The sequence below is a fragment of the Drosophila takahashii genome, chromosome 2R, assembly GCF_030179915.1.
Source record: "Drosophila takahashii strain IR98-3 E-12201 chromosome 2R, DtakHiC1v2, whole genome shotgun sequence".
NCBI classification, from domain to species: domain Eukaryota; kingdom Metazoa; phylum Arthropoda; class Insecta; order Diptera; family Drosophilidae; genus Drosophila; species Drosophila takahashii.
Genome location: NC_091679.1, coordinates 8,854,578 through 8,875,832, shown reverse-complemented (window position 1 = coordinate 8,875,832; position 21,255 = coordinate 8,854,578). Strand labels below are relative to the sequence as shown.

The window sequence follows — 21,255 nt, the reverse complement described above, 5'->3', positions numbered from 1 at the left end:
TGTATTTTTATAAGTCTATTTTAAAAATTTCAAATTTTTTAGACCACAAACAAAAAAAAACCTAAAATCCGATGTCTACTGATTAGGTTGACTTACGTTGGAAGGTAACTGCCCCCTTCGCCTGCTGGCCTAGAGACTCAGTCAGTGCCAAATAACAAGAGATATTTAACGGCAATTGCCGGAATTTGCAATGCTTTAGAACTTGTGTTCTTTATTCGTATAGAGCTTGAAGCGAACTAAACTTAAAGTAGACAAAAAATGAAATTCATAGCGGCCACGAAAATATGCTGTGTTTGCCGGCTATGCACGAGCATCCGGCCAAATGCCGCGTCAGCTGGGCTGGGCTTCGGACATTCGGTCATCGCCTCCGTCCGGTTAGCTACCTAGTTAACTTATTTATACTTTATGGGGTCGGAAGCGTCGGAAACAAACTTCTGACTGAAATCATAATACCCTCTGCAAGGGTATAAATATTAACCAATCTTTACAGATTATTTTGACCAAATTACAGCTGCTGGGTTTTGCTAGTCGCTGCGTTACCTTAAAAAGAAACCATGGTCTCGCCGTTTTCGCTTTTTATACCCGTTACTCGTAGAGTAAAAGGGTATATTGTATTCGTGCAAAATATGTGACAGCTAGAAAGAAGCGTTTCCAACCCCATAAAGTATATATATTACGGATCAGGGTCACTAGCCGAGGGTCACTAGCCGAGTGTTCTGCGCCCACATCTTTAAAGATTTCCGAGAAGTATAAATGCAAATTTGCTGTGTATATTTATACCTATCGAAATGTAGAACACATTTTTCATATCGTTAAAAAGTTATACGCAATCAAAATTGTTTATATATCTATCTCCCTTGCACTCCCTTTAGCTGAGGTTCGAATATTAGATAGTCGGGACACCAACCCGAGTACAGCGTTCGCACTTCCTTTAGCTGAGTGACAGGTATAAGATAGTCGGGACACCAACCCGACTATAGCGTTCTCTCTTGTTTTTTTTCGTTTGTGAAACTGTGCTTTTTGTGGTGTGTTTTGTGATAATTGTCTTTAGCTTCGTCTTTCTCTACGTCTCTGTTCGTTTTGTTGTGATTGTCATTTCAGTTAATTTGTTCATTATACCCGTTACTCGTAGAGTAAAAGGGTATATTGTATTCGTGCAAAAGTGTGTAACAGCTAGAAGGAAGCGTTTCCAACCCCATAAAGTATATATATTCTTGATCAGGGCCACTAGCCGAGTCGATCTAGCCATGTCCGTCTGTATGAACGCTGAGATCTCAGAAACTACAAAAGCTAGAAGGTTGAGATTTCCCACACATATTCTTTGGATTCCTACGCAGCGAAAGTTTATTTCAGCCGAGCGCCACGCCCCCTTTAACGCCCACAATCGCCCACTAACGATTTTAAAATGGGTCCTGCGCCCACGTCTTTAAAGTTTTCCGAGAAGTATAAATGCAATTTTGTTGTGTATATTTATACCTATCGAAATGTAGAAGATAGGACCATTCATTAAAAAGTTATACGCATTCAAAATTGTTAATATATATCTATCTCCCTTTAGCTGAGTTACGATTATTAGTCGGGACACCAACCCGAGTGCGCACTCCCTTTAGCTGAGTGACGGGTATTAGATAGTCGGGACACCAACCCGACTATAGCGTTCTCTCTTGTTTTCTTTTTATAAATTGTACATATTTATAATTTCATATTATTCTCTATTTGTTTGTATAGGAGCTTTTTACGAATGCGAACTCAGCCGCATTTATGTATATGAATGTATAATAGGTGGCTACGTAATGAAAGCTGAATACTTGGATGAATTGGAAAAATGTAATAAAGCTTTCGTTTTGAAAAAGTATTCGGATTGGTTTGCGAAAAAGGAATCGATTTCATTTAATTCCGACGTACACACTACAGATGTAAATAATGTTGAACGTGTTCAAAATTAGTTTTTCTGAGTGTTTAAGCCGAACAAGAAGAAGACGGATTGCTGATTTAGATGAATCTGCTGATTCGGCAGCTGTTGAAGAACAAATCTGTCAGTGCTAATGAGGTTATTTCGCTTATCACGGAAGCAAATTTAACAAAGCACCAATATATCCTCATTAGGTAGTTGGTTAATAGTAAACTTTCTGCAGAGTTTTTTTGCAGATATAATAAAAAACAAGAAAGGAAGCTACCTTCGGCCAGCCGAAGCTTATATACCCTTGTAGATAAAATAATACTCACTCGGTGCAGTTCCAGGGATTCCAGATTCAGCGTTTCGATTTATTTCAATTTTGTTTTTAAGTAGTCAAGAATCAAAACGCCTACTTCCTACAAAGTTACAATGAATTTTCTTATATTTGTTTGGGAGCCTTAAGATATAGTGGTCCGATCCGGCTCGCTCCGACATATGTACTACCTGCAATAGAAAGAAGACCTTCGGGAAAGTTTCATCGCGATAGCTTTAAAACTGAGAGACTAGTTCGCATAGAAACGGACAGACGGAAAGACGGACAGACGGACAGACGGACAGACGGACATGGCTAGATAGACTCGGCTATTGGTGCTGATCAAGAATATATATACTTTATGTGGTCGGAAACGTCTCCTTCACTGCGTTGCAAACATCTGACTGAAATTATAATACCCTCTACAAGGGTATGGCACTTAACATTTTTTTTATGGATAAAATTTTTTTTTAAGTGTAAAAAACGTTTTTGACACTTTTTTAATTTCTAACTTGAGTTGTGGTTAACCGATTTCCACCATAATTCACTCATTTTACAGGTAATAGAATGCCCTCCAACTTTCTTATACACTGCATTGTCCATTCATTAGTTTATAAGCTACACTTCGTCAAAGTTGAAAAAGTTAGAAAAAATCCAAAAAACGCTGTCATAAATGGCATCGTTAAAAATACACGCCTAAAAACCGAAATTAGTTTTATAACTTCTACTGGTAGAAGGTGCTTTGACAAAAAAAACAAGGTATTGATCATTACAATCCACCAGCAAATTAATTTGATATGAAAGTTGGAGGTGCGCACTCCCTTCATAAAACTAATTTCGGGTTTTAGGCGTGTATTTTTAACGATGCCATTTATGACAGCATTTTTGAATTTTTTCTCACTTTTACAACTTTGACGAAGTGTAGCTTCTGAACTAATGAATGAAACTCAATGCAGTGTATAAGAAAGTTGGAGGGCATTCTATTACCTGTAAAATGAGTCATTTATGAAATCGGTTAACCACAACTCAAGTTAGGAATTAAAAAAGTGTCAAAAACGTTTTTTACACTTAAAAAAAAATTTTATCCATAAAAAAATGTTAAGTGTCATTTTCTTAATCAGGAAGACGTACCTTACCGGAAAACAATGGTTTCATTCATGGTATATTTCATCGATTTTTTTTTTGTAAACTGGTGTTATAGGGAAGTGGGGTTTCGACGGAAGCTCTGGATACAGCGAGTACAAGCAGAAAGTGGAGAACAGTAATTTGGAAGGCAGCCACTTGTTTGTCCCTTCATATGTTCCGCTTATCCTAGTAGCAGCTAAAGACACTTTAAAAATTATATGGAAAATCCCACGACCCGCATCCACACGATGTTGTCGACCTGTTCAATTTTTAAAGGAATCAACTGAATTGAGTATCAAGAAGGAAAAATACTTTAAAGACAAAATTAATAATCTTGTTATCTTGTTTCGACGAAAATAACTGTGGGTAATAAAACAATATATGTTTAGAATATTTTGCAACTCACAATAGTTGATGGCAAAATTTGTAATGCATTATCTAAATCTCCATCTTCAAAATGTTATGTATGCAACGCGAAGCCCACAGAGATGGACGATATTCAGACAAGTTTAGAAAGGGAAGTTCATTCGGACTGTCACCTCTTCATGCATACATACGATTTTTATACCCTTGCAGAGGGTATTATGATTTCAGTCAGAAGTTTGCAACGCAGTAAAGGAGACGTTTCCGACTCTATAAAGTATATATATTCTTGATCAGCATGACTATACGAGTCGATCTAGCCATGTCCGTCTGTCCGTCCGTCTGTCCGTTCGTCTGTCCGTCTGTTTCTACGCAAACTAGTCTCTCAGTTTTAAAGCTATCGGGTTAAAACTTTCCGAAAAGTCTTATATCTATTGCAGGTAGTATATAAGTCGGAACGATCCGGATCGGGCAACTATATCATATAGCTCCCATAGGAATAATCGGGGAACAAAATTTTAAAGAAATTATATCTTGGGTGTTTTTGAACCTATAACGTCCTACTTTTGGAAATGCCATTTTTTATCTAATTCTGAATATCGAATACATTTTTTTCAAAATCGGACGACTATATCATATAGGAAAATTAATGGGAATATAATAGGAAATAAATTATTGCTTCGTTGGTTTCTAACGTATTCTCTTCCACTCTGGGATATGAGTTTTTTTTAAATGTTTTCGAATTTAGATTTTAATTTTATCAATATCGAACTACTATATCATATAGCTGCCATAGGAACGATCGGAAAATTAGTGATTAATAGGAATTATCTGCAAGGGTATATAAGCTTCGGCTCGCCGAAGCCATTTTCCTTTCTTGTTTGATTTTATTCATTTGTCGTACAGACTTGATGTACAAGTCTGGCACGTTTGGAGCGTTGAAGGTAAAGAAAAAGTTCTTCAAAGGAAAAGGAATATTCCAACAGAATTTCGTTTGAAAATGGGGTTATCTTCAGAAATTACAGGCCTATTTAAATACCCGGTCATCGCAAGTTTTAATCTTTTGCAGACAATGTTGTTTGTTCTGGCCGAAGACGCCAATTGCAATTCTTCATGTAGGTATTTTGGCTCTTTTCTGACTAGGAGTTTATGCAGAAATAGCAAGGTTTTCAACTTAATCCACGACTCAAAGCTTAGATCGCAAATTTTATTAGCATGACTTGTTATGTGATTCCTACGGTCTACATTAAAAACATATCGCGCAATGGAGTTGAGGCAACTTGTAGCTTTCGCATGCTTGTGGCGTTGCACGATCCGAATATTTCAATTCCGTAGAACAATATTGGGATAATGCAGGTTTTCGCCACTAGCATCCTAATATTTTGCGGAATACGTTTTTGGGTTATAGATAATTGCCTGAGTACTCCGTACGATTTCCCAGTGGCTTTAGTAACATGGTCATCCCAAGTTAAAGTGGAGTTAAATTCTATTCCTAGGTTTGTAACTCGCTCAACAAAGTATATTTCAACATTTTTTACCTGGATCTTCGGAAGGGAGATACGATTAATTGATTTTTTATATATTAATAGGCATTTGGACTTGGCTGGATTTAGTCTTAGCCCGTTTTGCATCAGCCCAATTATTTATTTGTTTAATCTCATTGTTGCTTATTCTGATACACTCACTAATTTGACTTAGCGGACGACTGACATATAATTGGACATCATCTGCATAAAGGTGCACATCACATATAGAAATACATTTAGGGAGGTCATTTACATATAACGAGAAAAGAAGCGGACCTAAAACTGAGCCTTGTGGGACTCCCTGTGTGAGGAGTAGAAAAGATGACTTAAGCGACCCGGAGACCACGGCCTGCAACCTGTATCGATTTATCGAGTCAAAAGCTTTGCTAAAGTCAAGAAGTGTTAAAAGGGTTACTTTACTGTCTTCAATATTTTGGCGTATATCTTCGGATATTTTTAAATGATGAGTGGAAAATAAAATCAGGCAAATATATGCACGTATACATGAGTTTTTTATCAACAGTTTTTGGTACTTCGCGTTTTGTTTCTTTTGTGCCGTTTGAGAGTGACACCGTTTTTGCTCCAAGTCTACCTTGTAGGGTATCGTGACGAACTTTTTGTAGGGTATTGTGACGTCAGTTTAATTTAATTTTAAAAAAATTGCACATTGACCTTTTTTTTTGTAAGTTTGGGTATTATCTTATTACTTCCTTCTTTTCCGTATCGAAAATAACTTTTCCGTAAATTAAAAATAACAAAATTTTTTTTTTGTTTGTGAAAAGGATGATTTACACCAAGCGCTGTGGGATTTGGCTACGTTGAAATTTCGAATCCAAATTTTTCAGAAATAAGCTCAGTAAATGTAAGTAACTTTCTGCTTTTACACTTTTAAAAAATATTGATTTTTTGAGAAGTTACATTAAAGAACAAATCGTTCGTCACATTACCCTACAACTTTTGAAAGTGCAAAAAAAGAAGGGTTCACGCCAAACACTGTGGGATTTGGCTGCATTGGAATTTCGAATTCAATTAATCAAATCCAAATTTTTCAGAAATATGCTCAGTAGATGTAAGCAACTTTCTGCGTTTACACTTTTGAAAAATATTGATTTTTAGAAAAGTTACATTCAAAACACGAATCGTTCGTCACCTTACCATACACTCCCCTACAATAATGTCGTAGGTATTGTCAATGTTATAAAAATGTTATTTCCACACTCATGTTATGTTTTCAGTTATTTGTTTCTATGTTCTAAATATGCGTTTTATAACCATTTATTTTGTTGATTAACGTCAAATTACAATTTTATATTAAACTTATTATAACACTAGTTTAAAAAATAATAATCTTGGAGAGCTCCAAAGCAATTGATGGCAAATTCTGTTAGTGTTCGACCCCCAAATCACGAAAATACCATTAATTTTTTTTTCGATGGCACAGTTTTTTTTTAAGATTTTTTAAAGTTCAAAATGTTAAATATCGGACTTTTTTCGAAGTTCTTCCTATGTCTCGGCAAATATCCACCCAATTGGGCCAGTTTTCGTTTCAATATAAAGTCAATAGATCAGAGCTTAACTTTGCCATACAGATCAATATGATTGGATAAGTAATGGCAGCGCAGCAGCTCGACAAAGATGAAAAATGTGTTTTTTGGTCCTCTGTAGGTCGAAATAATCGAAATAAATCCGTTCAAAAATTATAATGGGTACAAACTTAAAGTTTACATCCCTCCGGACAAAACAAGCCGAGTATGGCCCAAATTCATAAAAAATGGGATTTATGGTGGATTTTTAAAGTTCGGATTTTTCAACTTTTTTCGGTTGACAAAGTTCAAATTTTAGTTTTATCCTAGGCGGCGACATGTAAACAAAAATGAGTGGTGATGGCAGCCGGGTCAAAAAATAGCTAAATCAGATATTTAAAAGCTAGAAAATTATAAAAATGAATTTAATTTTTAAAAATTCCCTAAAAAATATAAAATTACTTGCGTTATGACTGTGAGTATTTTTAATAAGTAATATCCATTTGAATAAATCATTCTTATGAAATAACCATATTTTCAAAAAAAGCATGCTTTTTTTAATAAGTACTGCAGTATAAAAAAAAGGAAATAAGACTACGAATAAAAAAAGAGGATTGTGCTTGTGATTGTGTGTGATAATGATATTACTTATTAGTGCATTGGAAATAATGCGTGTGCTACCCCTCTTATGGTTTTTTTTGTTGAACGGATTGATGCAGCGATTTTAAAATATTTTCATTTTTCTAATGATCAGATTTTAACAAACACAGTTAAAAATGTTTCCGTAGTTTTTACTTTTAAATTGTAGCCCACTTTCTCATTTTTTCATAAATCCATTATTACCAATTTAAATTATTCATTAAACATCATATTTTTTTAGAATGCATTAAAATATATTTTTATAATTAAGTAGCAAGAAGCTTTTGTCCCACGTTGAAATTGGTAGGGATTTCTTTGCTATACCAAACTGAATTTTTCCTATTAGTTTTACCTAAATGGGAACGGTCGTTCTCCCGGAATTAATGAAGAACGAAAACTGTTTGTCTAATATAATTTAATGTATAACAACGAAAGACTGCTTTGTTTTTTATTGTTTTTTTAAATTATTCAGAAAGTAATGGAGGTCTCATGACGAAACTTTCAGGGGCCAACAAGAATTATGTATAGAACATTATACTATTTTTTTATAAAGATTAAAAATGCCGATTTGGAGAAAACCGCGAATGACATTTTTTTTTTTTAAGTTTGGATTATATTTTGCACTGGAACCATTATGGGTGTTATTTTAATATGACAGCTTGTCAAATATTATAATTTTGGAGTATTTTTATTTATTTTATACCCCACGTAATTAAAAGCTAAAAATTATTTTAACAAAAAATCAGCGACGCCATATCTTCGCTTCTGTCAAATGGATTTTTTTTACCTTTTTAAAATTTTTTTTTAATGGTGAAATGTCGTGATAAATATGAGATATCGTTTTGAGACCATTAAGAAAATCTCGATACGTTTCACAAGGAATAACTCATTTCCTATAACGAGTATGCATATACATATATTGCTGACTGGGGGAGAGCCTAACTTCCCGTACCCCACACTCCATTCTTACTACGCCTCTGTTTAGCCAAAATTTTTATGAAAAATTTGTAAACAAAACCACATTTTTTTTATAAATTTTTATTATTATTATTTATTTTTTTATTATACTATTTAATTATACTAGTTATTATTTACGAAGAGGAGAACATATTCTGAAACTTCGCCCAAACCTTGATTTTTTCGTTCGCAGAACAGCTTAAATTTTGTCCCACTCATAGCAACCCGTTTGCAAACGCTTTTTCGCTCATAACAGACAACAAATAATTCAACAACAACCAAAAAACAATAAGCTTAAGCATTATTTAATTTTTTCCCGCCATCGATTTGATTTGTTCCCGTAGTTGACGTTCCATTTTTCACAGTCAAGAGGAAGTATTCAGAGTGGCACCGAAAAAACATCGCATAAAAAAGCGCGTCAAAGTCCGTCAAAATTGGATGGCGGACTAACTTGGAAATTTTCGGAACGACAAAACCTTTCGGACCATCCGTTCAACCGATGGTGGATGGAGCTCTGTGGGAAGACGGTGTAAGACCGAATATTGATCCTAGCTACCTAAAAACCTGTTTTGGTTTAAAATACCAAAATACCACGAGGTTTATGCTTTAACGACTTGTTTTCCATAACAAATGTGATAGACGGAGACAAAAAATTACGCTAAAACTCGCTGCAGTGGAAAATGTATTTCAGTACTTTTAGGCAGATTACAGTCTTGAAAGGAATTACTTTAATAATGAAAACAACCTTCACGTTTGAGTTCTGTATAAATACTTATTTTATTTCAATAAGTCTTTGCTTACGTAACTAACATGACATTCTTAAGGCATTTTTTCACTATGCGGTTTTTTCGGTATATTTGTGTATTTTCAATTGGCAACGCGATAGGCGGAGGTGTTTCCATTGACAAACGCGTCTGAAAACAGCTGTTCTGCTATTGTCATTTGCGAGCATGGATTTAAATAATTTGTTATTGATAATTGTAATCGCAGAACAGCATTTCAACAGCGTGGAAACATTGCTGCAACGATGAAAGCAATAACAACATCCCACGTTATAATGCTTGAGCATTTATTACGGCAGAAAGCAAAAGGATCTGCTGCAGAAGGCGTTCATATATATAGATCTAAACAGTCATTTAAATAATTCTTTGACACGACCCGCGACAGCAGTAGCTTCTGCATCGGCACGTCACTGAACAGAATCTGAGACGGGCAGAAACGCCTACAAGGACATTGTGCGCAAGAAAGACGTGTGTCATTTGAATATGGAATGACCATCTACAGTCAAAGCAGATTTTGCACCTGCGCTCAAATGCGACCAGGAGGTCGCCTTGGACGTCAAGATCATGGAGACGGGGAAGCCCATGTGGCTGCGCTGCAACGACCAATATTTCGCTTCCGATCCTTTCTAGCCGAGCCATTCCATTGGATAAACGAACTGCTACTGCCCTTTGTGCACTTGGATCATCCTCGGAATACTGAACTATTGCCAAATCATTTGGCATATATGATATATCAAATACCAATCTATACGAAAAAAAGTTCATGTAAATATCAACAATAAATGGTTTTAATATTTCCCGCTTCTTATCAGCCTCTTATCAGTTTCGGGTCCAGAAAAATGTTCATGCCTTGTTAATACGGCATAAAAATACCACAAATTTCACTTTCCAGCCCTGTAACGCGACAATTTTCCACCCTTCCCTCCTCGCCCATCGCAGACAAGTTTTTTATGGGATTTGGGCGCGTTGAACGGTAAATGGATGCAAACGCGACGCGTCCATAATGAGCAGAGGGCATTATAATATACTTATCTATGGTCTACGCAGAGGAGACCACATCTGTTTGCCTGAGCGGGAGCCTTATCAACGGCATAGAGTAATTATGTATAGAGACGCCATTTGCTCTGCCGCTCTCTTCGGCGAAATCGCCAATGATGCTATGACTTCATATGTTCGATTCAAACATGCATTTTGGGCTCATGCACAGTGGTGGAAATTACTGATTTAGCAGCGATTAATTTAAATTTCAACTTAATTATTGGCGCCAAAAATGTTTTGTAATAGATAACTAATATATCCGATAGGCCAAAAAAACTTTTCATTTCGCTTTCCTCTCGATATTCGCACAGCTGTAAAGCTTCAAACACAACATAAGTGTTTCATCAGCTTCCACTAACCGCTCTCCCGCCAATTTTGACCACTCTCCAAAATTTGCAAATAATTCGATTTTATTCATTGCAATTCAACTTTTTGCTATTAATATGGAAAAAGGTATGTAATTAACTACAAAATAAGTGTTTGTGACCTGTGATTGTGTTCGTCCCAAAATTGTATGAGGTGTAGTGCACGTAAGAGATAATGTTTACTAACAAACTAAACTTTCGTAGACCAGAACTTTTAAGGATCGACTGGGATCGATATCAATGTTTTTTATAAAAATTAGTCAATATTTTGCGCTGTGGAAATGTCCAACATGAGCCGCATATTTCCTTTAAATTTTTTTTTATCCTCATTGCCAGTGTCCAAGCGCGTGCTATTTTCAGTATGGCTGATAGAAAATGATGCTTCAAAAAAAAAATTTTTTTTTCCACATACGTCTACAACAATATTATGGGTAGATTTATATATATATATAATTAACAATATTGACTGTTGCTTCGCACATGTTGGATGCGGTGAGAAATCAATGTTTGCTTCGAACTTGGCCTTAAATTGGCTCTCAGCAGAGATTGGGCAGAGGTTCGGGCAGAGCAAATGGTGCCTCTGTATAGTTTCTTACTCTATGTCAACGGTCTACTGCAAGGCGACCCTTTGTGCAGTTTGAGAACTATATTTATGGTGAGGCTCAAGTGGCCTGTACTTAGATTACAAGTGTTAGCACTGCACCCTTTTCACCTTTTTAGTTACAGATCGTTATCTACGGCTCTAGATCAATTAACATATTGACATGTACTGAACTAGTAAAGTATTAGATTTATTATAAAAAATGTTCTTCTTGAACATTCTGCCAAGGGCGACCAAGATGCGGTGTAGGGATTATCAATTACTTAGATTCTTTTTGTTAAAAATGCAAATATGAAATTAGTGGACTGTATATATATGTAATTCGATATATTGTATTTGCTTTTTAAGTTATGTATATGTTTAGACACCTGCAACGGTCTTGGTTCATTAATTATTAAATCATTAATTTTAACATGATACCTTTTCATGTATTCTTTTAACATTTACTGTATAATTAAACAGACATAGTTTGTGTTGCATATCGTAACTGTCATAGGACTTCCATTTATTAATTCTTTGTCTATTGACTCTTCTTCTACTAAATGAACGGTTGTAAGAACGTCATTTACTTTAAGTAACACGGATGGTGAACTAAAAACAACCTCACCTTCAAAGTGAGGTCCTGCCGGCGGAATATTACGGCAGTGTATATCTTTAAAATGGTTAAGCTACCTATCTCTTTCTCTTTTAATGGACTCGATAAAAAAGCTTGTGAATCTATTCTATTTCATTCTAAACTATTCTTTTTATGTTTGAATTCATTACAACAAATCAATTCATCGAGATAAGGATGTTGTCGACGACATTCTTGTAGAGACGATTTCAATGATCCCTTGGTGTTTGCGCACTTTGCGCTTTTATAATGAACTTTGTTGAATAGTGTAAGGCGGGAGCGGGAGCGCAATAAAGCTTTAATCGCGCTCGCGAATTCGCCCCGTCTCTCGCCCCTTTCGTTAAGTTAGGCTTAAGCGTTTATATATTGAAATTAAAGAGTTAGTTGTCATATGAATCTCATTGCGCAAACTCCCTTTCGTCGTCGCCAAAAATAAAATATCAAATTTCCCTGCAATCACAAGTTTTCGCGTTGTAATACAAAATAGTATTAAACTTTCATGGTGACCCCGACGTGATTAGCAGTGGAACTCGAGTTGTTATTTTTTTTGGTGAAACAAACAAATTAATCAAATAAATCGCGCCGGCCGCTTTTTTAAACATTAAAGTGATTTGTTGCTGCCGATTTAATTCGTCGTTGCTGCCGCCAAATCAAATTGTTGCCGTCAATTAAATTTTTTGGAAGTTTGGAAGCTGCAGTTTCTTCGATTGCCATTGCCGCTGCTCTTCTCAATCGCCGTTAGCTGGACCAGTGTAGTTGTTGTTGCCGCTGTTAATCCGCTGTTCCTGCCTACGTGAATTCGTCGTCGCTGCCGCTGGAAAATTTTGACCGCTGCAGTTTTCAATCGCCGTTAAGTGCCGCTCCTTGTCGCCAGTTGCTGCCTACGTTGTTTCGTCGTGCTGCCGCTGGAAAATTTTGGCCGTTATCGCCAAATTCACCGATTATCCCCTACGCACAGGAAGGAAGGCATATGGATTCGAAGAGGGAAGTTACCGACGGATGTGAATCGTCCCACCAGGTATAGAGTGCTAAAAGTTGAAAGTTAATCTGTGGCGTTTTGTAAATTGTGTTTTGGCCCATCTTCCAACTTTTTGCATTCGTGTGAAAAATTCGGTAGATAGCGAGCATTCTAACCAAGAAATAAATAAAACTTGCATGCACTAACGATTATCAGGCATGTTCCAGTTTTCACTCGGAAGTGAATTTGTTAACATTATCGGATTTCCCTTTAACAGAACTAAATTTCCCTTTCTTGCTAGGGACATTTTATAAAATTTCCCATTGGTCCCTGTGCAGTTTTGAAAGGTTCCCGACAGAATAGTATTAAAAAGCAGTGTGGGAAACTAGCTGACTTGTCAAATTTTTTTATAAACAATTCAGGAGTTAGTCTATAAAAATGTTTTTACACGTTTTGGCAAACAATGAATTGAGAAGGAGACAGTTGTTAAGCACAATTCGCAACAGACGGCAATTAAGGAACAATTCTGATATTTTTAACCTTCCCGATCGGCAGTAAGTTAGCATTAATTAAAAATTGCAAGTATCGAAAGCTAAAATAAGATTTGCAGATTTATACAATCTTACCGGGTCGACAAGGAATTGTTCAAAATTCTTGTAGGCGAAGTCGGACCCTACCTAGAAAACCCCTTAATTTCCCATGTTACCCAGGTTGCGGCCGTTCTTCGGTTCCTAGCAACCGGGTCGTATCAACTGGGGGTGGCGAAGGATCACGATGTCAATATTGGAAGGAGCACATTTTCCAAAATTTTGCACAAAGTGGTGGGAGCGTTGGAGTGCTTGTGCACTGAAAACATTTCCACCCAACAAACGCCGGTTGAGATAGATCAATCCAAGGACTACTTTTTTGAAAAATTTGCATTTCCAAATGTAATTGCGTGTGTTGATGGAACGCACGTTAAAATTATAAAGCCAGTTAAGGACTCATCATTATATTTGAATCGTAAAGGCTACTTCAGCATAAATGCTATGGTGGTAAGTTTGTATAAAGAAACTATTAAATATGTGCATTGACTAGCGATTCGTATTTCTTTTAGGTATGCAACTATAATATGGAGATATTAGCAATAGATGCTACACATCCAGGATCATGTCACGATTCCTTTATTTGGAACAACAGTAGAACAAGAGAATTTTTCTCTACAACCAGTGGTTTCTTTGTATTAGCAGATTCAGGATATGCGTTGAAACCGTTTGTGCTAACACCTTATCGTAGTCCGCAAAATGAAAGTATGCAGCATGTATTCAATTTAAAGCACGCAGCAGCTCGGAATATTGTTGAGAGGACTATTGGTCTACTAAAAAGTAGATTTAGATGCCTTCAAGGAACATTGCAGTACGATCCACAATTTGTGTGCAAAATTATTAATGTTTGCTGTTTATTTCACAATCTTTGCCGACGACGGAATGCGTATATGCCAGAGTTTGAAGAGGATAATGACGAATACCCCAACCAGAACGAGGAGGAATCTAACCTCCAAGAGAGTTTGGGGAATTCTGCTGAAATTCGGGACGGAATTGCTGCAAGCTTTTTGTAATTTAATATGTTTAAGTATCCATTAAATAAAGGTTATTAGTTTAAAATCATTTATTTTAAATTATTAAATTTAATTGAGGTCACATCGCTTCATTGCGGAAAGGCACTGTATTCAATCTAGAGTATTACTTAAATCTACTTAATCTAATTCTTATTACCTAGTAGCTTTGTTAGCACTTCTAGTTTTTGTGCTTCAATGGTCTTTAGTTCTTGCAGATGTTGAGCCATCATCTCTGTCTGCATCTTCATAGTGGCGGCCATCGATTCCATAGACTCTACCACTCTTTCCATTAGAGCATTCTGGGTGGCGCAAACCTCTTCCAAGGACTTCGTTTGACCCACTCTAGTCCTCTTCGGAGTTTGGTCAATTGCTGCACTGGTGTTGGCTGGGCGCTTGATAGTTTTATCCCCCTCCGCCTTAATATCGGAACTGGGGGGACCAAAGGATCTGGCTTCTTCAATGCCGTTCACCATTTGGTAGATCCCACAAATTGCGGCCACAGATCCCTCCACATCCGATACTGTCACCTGGTTGAAGGGACCCCCACCGGTAGCAGTCGACTCCTTTCGGTTGTGCGCCAATTTCTTTTTAATCGCCCCCTTCCAAACGCACCATGCCTTTAAATATATGAAGTTGAATGAGAATAAGTTTATAGAAATGTATATTAGTTTAAAAATGTAAGCCAACCTTCTTCCATCCGGAGACATCCTTAACAGGCGGTCCTGCTGCGTTCAACTCTGCGGCTAGTGCGCTCCATTTGGCATCTACAGCCACCCTGTCGCCCTTAACGAATCCCCTCGCTATGTCCACGTTTTCTCCCATGAACTTAAGGAAGATTTCGTCCTGGACAGTATTTTTATGCTTCCGCCTAGCAAAGATTACTTGAAATAAATTAAATCTTGGGCATTTTAGTTACTTACATGTTGTTCGCTAAACTTTGTATCAGGCCAGTTGTTTTGGTAGCACTTTTGTTTACAAATAGTGTTGCAAACTGCTAAAGCATACAGAGATGCCAAAGTCGAAAAACAAAATCCCTATCAAATGTCCCCGTTCAAATTTTACATCAAATATTGTGGTATTCCGAGCCAAAACACTTATTTCGTTAATTAGGATAAATTATCTTTCTTATAAAAGAACCACGAACCTTATCGGATAAGTTTAGAAAAAGTCCCAACGAAATACATACCTATATCCATACCGTGACAACTCTAGGCCATTTTTACCAAATCCGAGCGGAATTTAGAACAAGGGAGGCGGATTTGCATTCATTGTCAAGGCTAGAATTTACCGGGTTTTAAGGTGCAACCACAAAATAATTATTAATAAGTCATATATGCAAATAATTTCGATTCCGATGATGCAATTAGGAACATAAAACATCAAGGAATAGCATAAAAATATTATTGACTTATAAAGCTATCGCGAAGTATATTTAAAGAATTAATTTTTATACTGCCGAATTTAAATCCGCCTGTCATATGCTTGGCGGAAAGTTTCCGTGTGAATTTTTCGGAAGTTAACACAGTAACAACAGAGGGAAATTCGATTCCATGCAGTTCTTTCGGAAGTGAGTCTTGGAACAGGTCTGGGAAATTCGAATCCGTGTGAAACTTTCGGAAGTGAAAACTAGAACAGGGCCGTATAATTCTGATAATTCCATACAAATATACATATTTCGAATTATAAATACATAAGTGAATCGCTTTGGACCAAAATCAAATAAATATTTGTCGGCATCCTGGTTGTTCAAAGAATAAAATTCCCCCATTTCTCGTCGTAGTGAACACAAATTACAGCTTTGCAAAAATTAAAAGGGTAAAAGTTGGGAAGTGTGAAAATTTCTAATTCGAGAATTAAATTCCCGGCAAATTTTCGGCCGCGCATTTTCCTCAAATTTCCCTCGCTTTTCGCCATTTCCCGCGCTTTTAGGCGTCAGGTTTATATATTCGTTGCCCTTAGTTATCGGTCAGTGCATCATTCTCCGTTAGCATTGCGTTGATCACCGCCACCCGTACACATACACACACACGCACAGACAGCGCAGCCCGTTCTTTCGAGTTCTCTTTCGCCGTTTTCGTTTTCGATCGCTGGAACGGTGCAAGCGTTGCCGTTGCCTAAACGCTTGTTCGTTTTTTGGTGTTTGAGCTTGGCGTGTGCTCCCCTACACGACGTGCGCTCGGCATATTATAATTATTGAATTATTATAATAAATTAAGATTCCTTAAATTAATTCCTCAATTCATTTAAATAACTCCCCTACACTGCTTGCGTTCAGCTTATTCCTCTCGTTGGTTATTATTTTTAAATTTAATAAATTTAAAAACAAATTTTGTATACATTTACATAACAACAATTAAAAAAAAAAAAAAAAACTAAAATAAATTAAATTATAAACTCTTCGAAACCAAAAAAAAAAAAAAAAATGGTGCCAAAATCAGAAAGTAACAACAAGGACATCGAAGGGTTGAAAAACCAACGAGATGGATATATGAAGAGTATAGAGCGAACGCAAAAATATTTAAAGGAGGGTCGATACTCCTTAAATACGGTTGAGTTAGAATGTCGATTAGAAATCCTAAATACGCACATTGAAAATGCTTCGCTTATACAGAATAAAATTGAAGCGAAAAATGGAGATGATGAGTACCGCGAAGAGTTAGAAGAGACTGCGATAATAGCAAAATCGTTGCTAATTTCCTTAATCGCGGAAACAAAGCTTAAGAGCGTTGACAATTCCGCTCCGCCGGCAACGCGCACACCCCAATGCCGAGCGTCGCTCTTCCAACCTTTAGCGGAAAACATTTTATAAGCCTTTTCGAAACTTTTGTTGACAAAGATGACACGCTGCACGATATCGAAAAATTTAACCATCTAATATCGTGTTTGGCTGGAGACGCGCTAGGAACAGTCAGGGCATTCCAAGTTACAGCGAATAATTACCCAAAAGCCCTGGCTAGCCTAAGGCGGGTGTACGATAATGATTGTTTAATTTTTTTTGACAATATATCGACACTGTTTAATCTGCCAAAGATTTCCCAGCCATCAGCTACAGCCTTGAGAAACCTGATCGACACAGTCACAGCGCTATACGATTCTCTTTTGTCCATTGGGGATGACAAACGTATTACGAATGCCATCCTCATCCATAGTAATGGGCAAAGTCGATGCAGGAACTAAAAGAAAATGGGAAGAATCGTTAGATTATACTTCGCTTCCTCTTTGGAGCGAGTGTGAGTCGGCCCTGAACAAGCGCTGTCAGCATATGGTTGCCGAAGAAGCGTGTAAGCCAAAAATTGTTCAGCAGAGCCAGGCTTATCCTAAGAAGAATGGAAATAGGAGTTTTTCGTTTGTTGCTGCCATAGACGACCCCGAAGTATGTGTGTTTTGCAGAACATCAAGTAGGAAGTTGCACTGCTTTTGCTGCCCTAACAGTTCAGCAAAGATTCGATTTTGCAAAAAAGGCTCCTTTATGCATTAACTGCCTCCGAAAGGGCCACACTGTAAAAAGGTGCAAATCGAAAAGATGCAGGGTGTGTAAGTCCTCACACCACACATTGCTGCACATTTACTCGCCATCAAATCTCGCGTTGCCAGCTCCTCCTCAGCCCACGCTCTTGCAGAATACTCCATCCACTTCGCATGTTATGCATGCGACTGCATCGGATAAAGTTATTCTTGCATCGTGAGCGTCCAAACAAAAAGTGGCGAATTAGTTTTGGCTCGAGCGTTGCTCGATTCTGGTTCACAAGTAAATTTTGTGACCGATGAGCTCGCTCAGAGACTTCAGATTAAGAGAGAGGACGTGTGTTTGAGCTTGCGGGGCATTGGTGGAACTAATGCTCAAGCAACCAAGAAAATTCACACGATAGTTAAGTCGCGAGTGGGTAGCAGTCAATTGTCGTCCGAATTTTACATACTAAAAAATATTTCTGGTTATCATCCGGATCAAACGGTGAACACCAGCGGCTGGAGGGTGCCTGAAAATATTCAATTGGCAGATCCATTCTTCTTCAAGCCCCAAAAAATAGATATGCTTATAGGCGCAGACTCGTTCTTTGAACTATTGTCAGTCGGCCAGATAAAGCAAGGGCCTAAGTTTCCCATTTTGCAAAAAACAGTTCTCGGCTGGATAGTGTCAGGGAGATGTGCCTCAGAAAAAATAAGAAATACGGAAAAGTTGGTACATCTCAGCTGCCAGGAAGAAGTGTTGGAGTCAATCGACACAACCCTGCAGAAATTTTGGTCTGTGGAGGACTTGCCGCCCAAGGCCAAGGTCCATACTCCTGAGCAGCAACTTTGTGAGCAACACTTTGAGAAAAACACTCAAAGATTGTCGTCCGGGAGATTTTCGGTTCGTCTGCCGTTCAAATCTGACCCAAACACTCTTGGTTCATCATATGAAGTTGCGAAACGTAGATTTTTGTCGCTTGAAAGAAGATTATCCAAAGATCCTTCTTTAAAAAAGATGTATCTGGAATTCATGGAAGAATATGAAGCGATGGGCCATATGTCTTCTACGAACAATAAAATCCCAGACAGTCCGCACTATTTCATTCCGCACCAATGCGTGCTGCGACCTCAAAGCACCTCGACAAAGTTGAGAGTGGTATTCGACGCCTCGAGCCGTACATCGACGCAGGTCGCGTTGAATGACATCTTGATGGTTGGCCCCACCATTCAAGAGGAGCTGTATTCGACCCTGCTTCGGTTCAGACTGCACAAGTTTGCGCTTGCAGCAGACGTAAAAAAGATGTATCGTCAAGTAATGGTTGACGAAGCTGACCGAAACTTTCAGCTCATAGTGTGGAGACGAGATCCATCTGAGTCTCTAAAAATCTTCAAGCTGAACACCGTGACTTATGGTACTTCGCCAGCCCCCTATCTAGCGATTCGGTGTTTAAGTCGGCTTGGAGAGATCGCGCAGGATTCGTGTCCAAAAGCCGCCAAGGTCATACAGAATGACTTTTATGTTGACGATTTGTTGACTGGCGCCAGAAGCGTTGAGGACCTGCTAAGCCTTCGAGACGAAGTTTCTCAGGTATTGCAAGAGGCAGGATTTGAATTGGCAAAGTGGTTTTCTAACTGCCCAGAGTTATCCGCATCTGAAAGCGCTGTCATGCCGCTAACGGCAGACTAAGACGTAACTAAGACCCTTGGCGTGGTTTGGTTGCCGGGTAAAGATTACTTTCAATTTCGGTTGGATGACTCTTTCCTGGATCTTCGTGCGACAAAACGAAACATACTGTCGGTGACTGCCCGACTTTTCGATCCGCTTGGCTTGTTGTGCCCTCTAGTGACTAGGGCAAAAATGTTGTTGCAGGAACTGTGGCTTCGAAAGTTAGACTGGGACGAGTCGCTGCCGATGCAACTGCAGACATCTTGGGAAGCTTTTAAGGGAACGCTGTTGCAACTGCCCAAGATCGAGGTATCGCGATTCGTTCATACAGACGCCAAAGTCCCGGCAGAAATGCATGGTTTCGCTGACGCTTCCATGCGAGCATATGGAGCGTGCATCTACGTTCGCACTAGTACCGCTGAAGGTTTAAAAGTATCTTTATTGACAGCAAAATCCAAAGTAGCTCCCCTCAAGACGAAAACTTTGCCCAGCCTTGAGTTGTGCGCAGCTCACCTTCTTGCGGATCTTTATAATCGTGTAAGACCATTGCTTAATTTTCCGATCACAAAGGTGTTCCTATGGACGGACTCGGAGATCACTCTGCATTGGATTAAAACGCATCCGTCGTCGTTGTCGGTTTTCGTCTCAAACCGAGTTGCAGAGATCCAAGAGTGGTCGGAAAAAGCAATTTGGGGACATGTCCCCACGAAAGTAAACCCAGCGGACATCGTGTCACGGGGATGTGACGTTGAGGAACTCACAGCTGGGCCGTCGTTTTTACTCGATGCAGAAAAAGATTGGCCTGTGAATCGACACTTCGAAGTACCTGCTGATGTCGTGTCGATGGAATTACGCAAATCAGCTTTGGCGCTTGTGGTTATCCCTGAGCCTAATTGTGAGCTTCAGAAAATAGAATCCTTTTCGTCGCACAAAGGGCTTCTAAGGGTTTTCGTGTGGGTCTTTCGGTTTATACAAAGGTGCAAAAAAGTGTCGCAGCCTTTCGAAAAAAGTATTACTCCAAGAGAACTGAATTTTGCGTTCGAGAAAATAGTGGAAGTGATCCAATCTCACGAGTTCAGTGACGACATAGGCAAAATTCGGAAAAATAAACCAGTAGCAACGAATATTCAAAAACTAAGCCCTTTTCTCCAGGAGAAAAAACTAGATTGGTGTTCCTCGACATTGCTGCGAGTTGGGGGTCGGTTATTGAATGCTCCTATCCCGTACGAAGCCAAATTCCCGTTGTTGTTGTCGAAAGGCTCACAGTTTGTTAAAGCCTACGTGTCCTACCTGTACGTCACAAATTGTCATGCTGGCCCTCGAGCTCTTGTAAGTCTGTTGCGAGAAAAGATATGGTTGGTGAATGCGCAGGAAGTTTGCCGCAGAACAGTTCGGTCTTGCATTCGTTGCTTTCGGTGCAAGCCTCAACTCTTGACGCAAATCATGGGGAACTTGCCATCAGACAGACTTCGAGCTCTCCGCCCTTTAAATATCTGTGGTGTTGATTTTTGTGGCCCATTTAACACAACGTATCGTATTCGTGGTAAGCCGCCGTACAAATCATACGTGGCATTGTTTGTATGTTTTGCGTCCAAAGCGGGCCCGTCTGGAGGAGCAGGGGGGCGGTATTGCAACATTCGCATCAAGAAGAGGATGCGAGTTTGTGTTCATACCGCCCAGAGCACCTCACTTCGGCGGACTTTGGGAGGCAGGTGTGAAGTCTGCAAAGCACCTGTTCCTTCGGACGGTCGGCGAAGACATCCTGACCGCGGAGGAGCTCGGAACTCTCCTCACCAGCGTGGAGGCCGTTCTCAACTCCAGGCCCCAACGACGGCGAAGCAC

At 38.6% G+C, this 21,255-nt stretch overlaps 2 protein-coding genes and 1 long non-coding RNA gene across 4 annotated transcripts; 2 read left to right on the top strand and 1 right to left on the bottom strand.

Annotated features, from left to right (window-relative positions):
* Window positions 1-13,147: 13,147 nt before the first annotated feature.
* LOC108054261 (uncharacterized) lies at window positions 13,148-14,343 on the top strand. Of its 2 annotated transcripts, none has more exons than XR_011418019.1 (3): window positions 13,148-13,254; window positions 13,311-13,734; window positions 13,797-14,343. It is a non-coding gene; the product is annotated as an uncharacterized lncRNA (long non-coding RNA). The 2 variants fall into 2 exon arrangements; XR_006412093.2 differs by having other exon boundaries at window positions 13,196-13,254; window positions 13,361-13,734.
* Window positions 14,344-14,440: 97 nt separating this feature from the next.
* LOC138912097 (uncharacterized) lies at window positions 14,441-15,517 on the bottom strand. The gene is made up of 3 exons (XM_070211954.1): window positions 15,484-15,517; window positions 14,985-15,178; window positions 14,441-14,914 (listed from the first exon to the last, which is right to left on the bottom strand). Exons 1-3 carry the CDS (start codon window positions 15,491-15,493, stop codon window positions 14,441-14,443), a joined length of 678 nt encoding a protein of 225 aa, XP_070068055.1. The 5' UTR covers window positions 15,494-15,517.
* Window positions 15,518-18,762: 3,245 nt separating this feature from the next.
* LOC138912096 (uncharacterized) lies at window positions 18,763-19,434 on the top strand. The gene has a single exon (XM_070211953.1). It carries the CDS (start codon window positions 18,763-18,765, stop codon window positions 19,432-19,434), a length of 672 nt encoding a protein of 223 aa, XP_070068054.1.
* The last annotated feature ends 1,821 nt before the right edge of the window (window positions 19,435-21,255 follow it).